Source organism: Rattus rattus, chromosome 9, assembly GCF_011064425.1.
Source record: "Rattus rattus isolate New Zealand chromosome 9, Rrattus_CSIRO_v1, whole genome shotgun sequence".
NCBI classification, from domain to species: Eukaryota; Metazoa; Chordata; class Mammalia; order Rodentia; family Muridae; genus Rattus; species Rattus rattus.
The window spans coordinates 62,143,043-62,153,381 of NC_046162.1; the positions used below are offsets into that span (position 1 = coordinate 62,143,043).

General features: G+C 43.3%; 1 protein-coding gene across 1 annotated transcript; it reads left to right on the forward strand.

Moving 5' to 3' along the window:
• The first annotated feature begins 9,462 nt into the window (after positions 1–9,462).
• LOC116909774 (COMM domain-containing protein 4) lies at positions 9,463–10,319 on the forward strand. Its single transcript, XM_032913465.1, has one exon. It carries the CDS (start codon positions 9,507–9,509, stop codon positions 10,104–10,106), a length of 600 nt encoding a protein of 199 aa, XP_032769356.1. The 5' UTR covers positions 9,463–9,506; the 3' UTR covers positions 10,107–10,319.
• Positions 10,320–10,339: the final 20 nt, after the last annotated feature.

The following is a 10,339-nucleotide window of genomic DNA, read 5'->3' on the forward strand; positions in this document are numbered from 1 at the left end:
ACAGGAGATTGGAGATAGAAGAACCATGGGACATTTTTTGAAGAAAGGTGCAGGCATGTAGTGGACTGGCTTTATAAAGATCTATAATGAAAAGGAGCAGGCGAATTAAGGGAAAATACAAAGTGTACAGTTTGAGGAGAAAGTGGGCACCAGGTAGTGTAGTAGAGCTGAGTCCTGTGTTCAAGTTAATAAACAGATGAAAGAAAAGCCTGATGCTAAATGGAATAAAGGGAGCAGTGGTACCAAGGCAAGACCCCACCCAGCTAACCTTCCAATTTGTAAAAAGGGGTTAAAGAAAAGCTTAAGCAGCGAAGGAAACTAGTGAAAACAGAAAGCTGATGTAGCTGTTATTGAACAAGGAGGTCATGTTCCAGCCCCAGTAAGCATTAGAACTCGGTAGATTTGGCCACATGGTTCTGGCTTTAGAATCAAGACTATAAGAAAGGGATTGTGGAATTTCCCTCCATGACTAAGGAAAGTCATGGAGAAAAAATGTGTGTGCAGGGTTTCATGGTCCAGAGGCCCAGAGAGGCCTCTGCAGGAAGCTGTGAAGGTGAAGCCTAGATTGCCAGGGAGACCACAAGATGTTGGAAATGCCAAATCCCTGGGAAACCTACCAAGGAAAGCTGCAGCCTGGGTTTGGAACTAGCTCTAGAGAGAAACGTATGTTGCAGACAACAAAACTGAAAGGAGTTGGAGAGCTAAAGAACATTTCGATATCAGACATGAAGATGCAAAGTTCTGAGCTTACCCTTCTGGTTTTGGGTCTTGCTTTGGTCCAGTGGTTCCCCCCATCCCCCCTTTTCTCTGCATTGGAATGGTAACATAAATATATTCTGTGCCATTGTGCATTGGAAGTATGTGATCTGTGCAACAATGTTACTGCTCATTGTGTAAAGATTATCCTTGTATTATTCAAATGCTGATTTCTGTGTTCCCCTGCTAGAATAAGCTTTCGGTCCTTGTTTGAAGAATTGCCTATCTTTTTTTTAACTAGGTATTTTCTTTATTTACATTTCAAATGTCATCCCCTGTCCTGGTTTCACCTCTGGAAACCCCCTATCCCATCCCCCCTCACCCCTGCTTCTATGAGGGTGCTCACCCACCCACTCCCTTCCACCTCCCCACCCTGGCATTCCTCTACACTGGGGCATCAAGCCTTCACAGGACCAAGGGCCTCTCCTCCCATTGATAGCCAACAAGGCCATCCTCTGCTACATATGTGGGTGGAGCCATGGGTCCCTCCATGTGTACTCTTTGGTTGGTGGTTTAGTCTGTGGGAGCTCTGGGGTGTCTGGTTGGTTGATATTGTTCTTTCTATAGGGTTGGAAACCCCTTTAACTACTTCAGTTCTTTCTCTAATTCTTCCATTGGGGACCCTGTTCTCAGTCCAATGGTTGGCTGGGAGCATCTGCCTCCGTATTTGTCAGGCTCTGGCAGAGCCTCTCAGGAGACAGCTATATCAGGCAACTGTCAGGATGCACTTCTTGGCATCTGCAATATTGTCTGGGTTTGGTGATTGTATGTGGGATGGATCCCCAGGTGGGGCAGTTTCTGGATGGCCTTTCCTTCAGTCTCTGCTCCACACTTTGTCTCTGTATTTCCTCCTGTGAGTATTTTTGTCTAAGAAGAATTGAAGCAACCACACTTTGGTCTTCCTTCTTGAGCTTCCACCTCACACCAGTCAGAATGGCTAAGATCAAAAACTCAGGTGACAGCAGATGCTGGAGAGGATGTGGAGAAAGAGGAACACTCCTCCATTGTTGGTGGGATTGCAGACTGGTACAACCACTCTGGAAATCAGTCTGGAGGTTCCTCAGAAAATTGGACATTGAACTACCTGAGGACCCAGCTATACCTCTCCTGGGCATATACCCAAAAGATGGTCTAACATATAATAAGGACACATGCTCCACTATGTTCATAGCAGCCTTATTTATAATAGCCAGAAGCTGGAAAGAACCCAGATGCCCTTCAACAGAGGAATGGATACAGAAAATGTGGTACATCTACACAATGGAACATTACTCAGCTATTAAAAAAACGACTTCATGAAATTCTTAGGCAAATGGATGGAACTAGAAAACATCCTGAGTGAGGTGACCCAAGCACAAAAGAGCACACACGATATGCATTCAGTGATAAGTTGATATTAGCACAAAAGCTCAGAATACCCAAGATAAAATTTACATTCTTTTTTAAAAAGATTTATTCATTTATTATATATAAGTACACTGTAGCTGTCTTCAGATACACCAGAAGAGGGCATCGGATCTCATTACAGATGGTTGTGAGCCACCATGCGGTTGCTGGGAATTGAACTCAGGACCTCTGGAAGAGCAGTCAGTGCTCTTAACCACTGAGCCATCTCTCCAGCCCCCAAGATAAAATTTAAAGAATTGCCTATCTTAATGTTATGTAAAAATTGCTCCCCAATAAAGCTAGCTGATCAGCCAGTGGCTGAGTAGTGGAGAGTATAGGGCTGGACTTCCTCCCAGCCAGGGGAGAAGGTAAGAGCGGGGTGGGGGAAGTGGGGATTAATTATGGGGAGAGAGTCCAGAAGATATCATGAGAAAATACCTGGAGCAGAGAGAGTCAGTACTAAAATGCAAGTATTATGGAGATTTTAGCTGGGAGATAGCCAGGTTAGTTTACAGGATTAAAATAGAGTAATACTGCTCAGTTGTTGTGCCCCTAAAGATTGTTAAATAAATATAATATCCAGTCTCAATTATTTAGGACCTAGCCAGTATAAGAGGAAAACTACAACACATTTATACAAATCATTCTAAGAGATCTGTGAAGTGGAAACTTCTAATTTCTTCTGAAAGTCATTTATGTCAAATGATGGTTTGCTAGGGCACACAGGTGAAATGATGTCTTGCTAAAGTCAACACGTGTAAGAATGTTTTTCTGGAACAGACACAGGTGAAAGGATGTTTTGCTGGAGTGGACACATGAAAGGATGCATGGTGAAGGAGTATAAATATTTCCGCACAGACAGAGGGAGAGGGAACATTCCCTCCCAGGGAAAGGCGCATGGATGTTCTGTGAATGTCCTTGGTTTGGTCTGCTCTGACTTGCTATTCTTAGCTGATGACACACATGTATTGACACACATATAGTGGTTTGCCTCACACAGCGTTGTTGAGCTCCACTTGTGGTAATGCTACCACTGAGAGGAACTTGCCAAAGAACTGCTCATAAGGTTCTTTCAGGAGCTACTTCCATCCTCTTGCCTTGGGCTGGTTGGAGAGCCTTGCAGTTTCTTCAGGACTGTAGCTGCTGGTTCAACTGTGGAGTTTGCCTGCCTAAAGGACTTGTCTGTACCTGCTGAGTCATATTTGGTGTTTGCTACAGGACTGAACTGCTGACAAAGAAGATCTAGCTCACCCCCAAAGAACTATTGCTAAACAGGTCCACTTCCTCCATATCCTAATAACTTTTCTCTTCCACTACCTCTGGTGGGTGGTGGGCAAGAGGAGAGGTTGAATGTTTATTAAAATAGACTACAAAAAATGCCAGGGTTGGGGATTTAGCTCAGTGGTAGAGCGCTTGCCTAGTAAGTGCAAGGCCCTGGGTTCGGTCATCAGCTCCGAAAAAAAAAAGAAGAAAAAAAATTAATGCCTACAGATCTGCCTTTATATTTTGATATAATTTGATAAAATAAGAGATTGCCCTTAATGTCAGAAGAGACTTTGAACTTCAGACAAAAGTGGTGTTGGGACTGTTATAGACCTTGGGAACTTATGGAATTGGACTGAAAGCATTTTTGTGTTATGATACGGCTGCAAGTCTCTGGGGGTTAGGGAATGGAATGCAGTGGTTTAAATAAGAATGGACCCCATAGGCTCATATACTTGAATGCTTAGGTGGTGGCACTGTTTGAAAGAATTAGTAGCTGTGGACTTGGAGAATATATGTCACTGGGGCCTGGTAGGAGTCATATTGTCTCTCCAGGGAAAGGTTCATGGATGTTCTGTGAATGACCTCCTTGAGGCAAGGTCCCTTGAAATTTTTCTCCCATTTGACAAGAACCAGTGGGAACAATAACCAGAACAACTGCATCTCCTTTGGAAATGGAGCTCTGATCTGTTTATTCAAAAGGTTAAGTAAAGACATGACTAACACATTTACAGAAGATCCCTTATTGGATGGTCTCAAAATTGATAGGAATATATGAGGAAAAAGGAAGGGGCTTGGAAATGTCAACTATTTCTTCTGAGGACGTAAGCATGCCAATACATTGCAGAGAGGGAAAGTTCAAAACTCACTTAGAGGAGATAGGGCCTAAAGATCAAGAGTGGAGAGTTCACTCTTAGGATAAGTTAGTAAGTAAAATGTGTTGTGCTCTTAAAGGAAATATGAATTGGATAGATTAATCTTTGCCTTGGGTAAGGGCTTACATAAAAGAAACAGTATAAGTTAATGGAAAAGTATTGATTGTCAGTTTCTGTCAGTTCTTGTCAAATGAAAGAAAAGTTGTGTAGGGCAGGAGCATATTGTAAAACAAAGACAAATCGTGGCATAAAAGACAACTTATAATACATGGTGAGCATACTGAATTCGAAGGTGATAAAATCCAAAGGTTATTGTACTGGCTGGTTCTGTGTGTCAACTTGACACAAGCTGGAGTTAGCACAGAGAAAGGAGCCTCCCTTGAGGAAATGCCTCCATGAGACCCAGCTGCAAGGCATTTCCTCAGTTAGTGATAAAGGGGGGAGGGTCCAGCCCACTGTGGTGGTGCCATCCCTGGGCTGGTGGTCTTGGGTTCTCTAAGAGAGAAAGTTGAGCAAGCCAGAGGAAGCAATCCAACAAACAGCACCCCTCCATGGCCTCTGCATCAGCTCCTGCCTCCAAGTTCCTGCCTTGTGTGAGTTCCAGTCCTGACTTCCTTTGGTGATGAACAGCAATGTGGAAGTGTAAGCTGAATAAACCCTTTCCTTCCCAACTTGCTTCTTGATCATGATGCAGGAATATAAACTCTGAATAAGACAGTTATAGTCTTATTAAAAGTTTGTTTGGATTCTAATCGTTTTTTTTACTTTGAAACTGTATGTATGAAGCCTGTGCACCAACTAGATGTGCCTGACTAGATATAATCATTTGCCTTGCAATACAGCACTTAAATCACTTTGGCCTGCAATATGCAGTTGTGCTTAGGTACGACATTATCATTTGGATTGTAATACAGTTGTGCTTAGATACGGGAAAAGGTTAATCACCGACTACAAGAAAATAAGGGGAACTTAAGATGAATTTTAATAAGTAATTGTTGAGAGTCTTGAATAATGATTAAAGAAAATCTGAAACTCTATATGTGTTTGAATGCTCTGAAATTCTGTATAAATAAAGATGGCTTAAGCTATTCAGGGCCACTTGCTTGAAGAACAAGTAGTCAGAGTCCTTTTCATTTCCATTTCAGGTTACTGAACTCACCAGTTAAGAATTCAGCAGGGGGGGTTGGGGATTTAGCTCAGGGGTAGAGCGCTTGCCTAGCGAAGCGCAAGGCCCTGGGTTCGGTCCCCAGCTCCGGAAAAAAAAAAAACCAAAAAAAAAAAAAAAAAAAAAAAAAAAAAAAAAAAAAAAAGAATTCAGCAGGGATTGACTTTGAGGTTTCACTTCTCTCTCTCTCTCTCTGTCTCTCTGTCTCTGTCTCTGTCTCTCTCTGTCTCTCTCTCTGTCTCTCTCTGTCTCTCTCTCTGTCTCTCTCTCTCTCTCTGTCTCTCTCTCTCTCTGTCTCTCTGTCTCTCTCTCTCTCTCTCTCTCTCTCTCTCTCTCTCTCTCTCTCTCTCTCTCTCTCTCCCTCTCTCTCCTCTCTCTCCTGCCTATGGTCTGGATACAGAACTCAGCTAGCTACTCTCTTGCATTATGTCTGCCTACAGCTGCCACACTCCCTGCCATGATAATGGACTAAACCTCTGAAACTGTAAGAAATCCTCAATTAAGTGCTTTTATTAATAAAAGCTTCTGTGATCACGGTGACCCTGCATAGCAACAGAACTCAGTCTAACACACAAATTAAAATTATATTTACCTTTTACTGCTTGTTTTTGAGATGGGTCTTACTGTGGAACTGACTACTTAGTCTGGCCTCAAACTCAAGAGTGATCATCCTGCCTCTGTCTCCTTGGTGGCAGGACTAATGGTGTATGCTTACATGCGAGATAATTTTTGTTCTTGAAAATGAGGAATATTAGAACAGTGGCTAACAACTGAAAGACTTTCTAAAGGTATTTTCTCCCTTCTCCAATGCTCATTTCCCTCTGTTATTAAGCTTTGTTCTTCTCTTTCGTTTTTGAGTGTGTGTGTGTGTGTGTGTGTGTGTGTGTGTGTGTGTGTGTTGCCTGTAAGTATGTCTGCGTATCTAGTTCATAACTAGTGGTGAGGGAAGTCAAAGAGGGGGTCAGATCCCCTGGAACTGGAATTATGGGTAGTTTGAACCACAATATTTGTGCTGGAATGGATCCTGTATGCTATAGAAGAGTTTTCAGTGCTCTTAACTGCTGAGCTACTTTTCCGGCCTCTGTTTTCTATTCCTGATTGTGTTTTCTGTCCAAGGCAGCTTAGATCATTAGGGGATCAGACTCATTCATCATTAAGGAGTAGAACTTCCTTAATGTGGGAGAATTAGCCTCAGGCAGGGATGAACTCCTAACTGAATGCCTAATACATGGTTTGGTGATTAACCCTGAAACTACATACACATTACCAAAAAAAAATTTTTTGCTCACCATGATGTATTCACATATTTCTGCACCCTTATTCATATAATGCATATAGAAATTTTATAAGGGAGAGGACATGAGAAGGGTGTTATGCCTAGACCACAGGTCCTCACAGGCCACCAGTGACCACCAGGACTCCAACTCATATGCAAAAGCAAAGAGTCTTTGTTCAAGCTCAAGCTTAGACCCTCCAACTCTCCAACGCAATGGACGGGTGTGGAAGGCCCAAGTTGGTAAAGCCTTGCCTTTTTATTACGATCACAGCAGGGTAAGGGGCTTTCCAACTTGGCAGTTACATGATTGGTTAACATTTGAAAATTGCAGCTTGGTGCATTTCTGTTGGCTACTGATGATTCAGCTTGGTATGAACAATTAAGACGCCTGGAACTTTAGGTACTTTCCGCCTAAGAGCTAATTGTCACTAGGGGTGAAGCGGCTGTTGCTAGGATGTCTCAATTCCTGGAACAAGTTGGGGGTTTTCCAGTAGCTGAGTTCAATCTAAGGGTAGGTTAAACAAAAAATGGAGTCTAAAAGCAAAATGGGGTTTATAATGTTAAGCAGGGCCCTTCAGGGAACTTGGGAAAAGATGGAGGAGTGGTGAGAAGAAAGAAAGTGGTGTAATTGTGTTTCAATTAAAAATGAAATGAAAACTAGATAGCTTAGATCAGTGATTCTCAACCTGTGGTCATGGTGGTTAAATATACCATTCTACAGGGTTCTCATATCGATATCCTGCATATCAGATATTTACATTACAATGTATTACAGTAGGAAAATTACAGTTATAAATTAGCACTAAAATATTATGGCTTGGGGCGGGGGTCACTAAAACACGAGGAACTGTATTAAAGGGTTACAGCATTGGGAGGGTTCAGAACCTCAAGCCTAGAGAAATGGCTCACTGTTTAAGGCCATTGAGTGCTGATCCAGAGGATCCAGGTTCTATCCCCAGCACTCATCCGTTGGCTAACAACTGGCTATAACTCCTGTTCCAGGAAATCTGATGCCCTCTTCTGGACTCTGAAGGTACTGAGCATGGTCATGTATAGGAAACCACCAAATATAAAATAAAAGGTTAAAAGAAAACCCCGAATCGGTCAGAAATTTTGACTGTGAGTTGACGGCCCTGTCCCTTCACTTGGGGGTGGGGCTTGGCTGGGAGGTAAATAAATAAAATGTTTTTTAAAAAAAGAATGAAATTATCTACGATGATGTCAGAGCCCTGAGACAGGCAGCAACCAAGGCTAGTTAAAACAACCTCCTAGTCATGCATAGAAGCGTCTGTGGCCTTCCTCTAAGCCAGCCTGCTCAGAGGCAAAGCAGCATTATTCTGAGGTTAGAACCCAAGACCACCAGCCCAGGGATGGCACCACCCACAAGGGGTCCTTCCCCTTTGATCACTAATTGAGAAAATGCCTTACAGCTGGATCTCATGGAGGCATTTCCTCAAGGGAGGCTCCTTTCTCTCTGATAACTCCAGCTTGTGTCATGTTGACACACAAAACCAGTCAGTACAAGGACCGAGGTCAGGTTTTTGACAACATCCTGTAATTCCTGCTACAAGAAGATCCAAGGTTCTCATCTTCTTGGGAACCAGTACACGCATGCACACTGACAATTAAAACAAATTGTTAAATAATTTTTACTCATAAATGCCCTTCTTGTGTAGGCATTTGTCCTATAACTCAGGTGTTGAGGCATCTAAAGGCAGAGTTTTCTTTAGCATAAATTGGTTCATGTAACAGAAAGCAAGGATGTAAGACTGAAGTGAAAGAAATAAATCCTTCTCAGTTGGTAGTACCACTTGGGAAGATTTAGGAAATGCTGCCCTGCTGGAGGACATATGTCACTTGGGTGGACTTGAGCATTTACAGTCACACGCCATTTCTAGTTCCCACTCTGCTTCATGCTGCAGGATGAGGATGTGAGCGCTGAGCTTCCTGCTTTACTCCCATGTACAACATTTGTTGTGATGCCAATTCCATATTGATCCCATATCCCTTTGGAACCATAAACCAAATTAAACTCTTTTATAAGTTGCCTTAGATATTATGTTTTATTACAGCAACGGAAAAGGCACTGATATACACGCACGAAGTTTTACACCTGGAGGAGTTATTTCATGTAACTGAAGAGTTTGTGAAATCTAAAAGAGTTACCTTATTGTTTAAAATTCATAGGACTTTTGTCCATATGAATTTGCAGGTACAAACAAAATAGAGAGGGAAATCATAATACATGGATAGTTGACATTTATGAAGCCAGCACTGGACTATTTTGTTGGTTCCTTTTCCTACTACCCTCCTCCACCCTTCCAACCCTCCAAAAATAGCAATCCTACTTCTTGGAGCATATATATATTCCTAATCATGAAAGAACAAATTAACGTGATTAGTCAGACTGTAAAATCTACATTCTGTATCAGTTGATATAATCAACCACATAAGGAAAGCCCCTATTCCCAAATCCTGATTGGTGGAAAAATGTAATTGTAACTTGGCACAGATGTTTGTGATTTTCAAACTTAAAAGATCTATAACAGGGGGCTGGAGAGATGGCTCAGTGGTTAAGAGCACTGACTGCTCTTCCAAAGGTCCTGAGTTCAATTCCCAGCAGCCACATGGTGGCTCACAACCATCTGTAATGTGATCTGATGCCCCCTTCCAGTGTGTCTGAAGACAGCTGCAGTGTACTTAGATATAATAAATCTTTAAAAGAAAAAAAGCGAGCTGACCTGGGTCAAGCCGGAAGAAGCCCTGGATTGGGTCTCCTGACATCATGAGGTTCCGGTTCTGTGGCGATCTGGACTGTCCCGATTGGGTCCTAGCAGAGATCAGCACACTGGCCAAAATTTCCTCTGTGAAGCTGCGGCTACTGTGTAGCCAGGTGCTAAAGGAGCTTCTGGGACAGGGGATTGACTATGAGAAGATCCTGAAGCTTACTGCTGATGCCAAGTTCGAGTCTGGAGATGTGAAGGCCACGGTTGCAGTGCTGAGTTTCATCCTCTCCAGCGCAGCCAAGCATAGCGTGGACAGCGATTCCTTGTCCAGTGAGCTGCAGCAGCTGGGGCTGCCCAAAGAGCATGCCACCAGCCTGTGCCGCTGTTATGAAGAGAAGCAGAGCCCCCTACAGGAGCACCTTCGGGCCTGTAGCCTACGTGTGAACAGGCTGGCCAGCGTGGGCTGGCGGGTAGACTACACCCTGAGCTCCAGCCTGCTACATTCCGTGGAGGAGCCCATGGTACACCTGCAGCTACAGCTTGTGCCTGCTCCAGGTTCCCTGGCCCAACACGTTTCCATGTCCCTCTCAGCAGACAAGTTCCAAGTTCTCCTGGCAGAACTGAAGCAAGCCCAGACCCTGATGACTGCTTTGGGCTGAGAAGGGTGTTCCCAGCCTCTGTGGAGCCGCCCTGCCTGCACTGAGTGGCTCCCCTCCACACTCCTCTTGCAAGGGTGGCCCTTGGCCTCTTGAGTCCTGGGTGGGGCTACTGGGGATCGTCCCCAGAATTGCCTTCTTTCTTTTGAAAGCAAGTACTTGTCAACCATTTTATGGGCAATAAGAATAAACAAGTGTACAGCAAAAAAAAAAAAAAAAAAAAAAAAAAAAAAAAA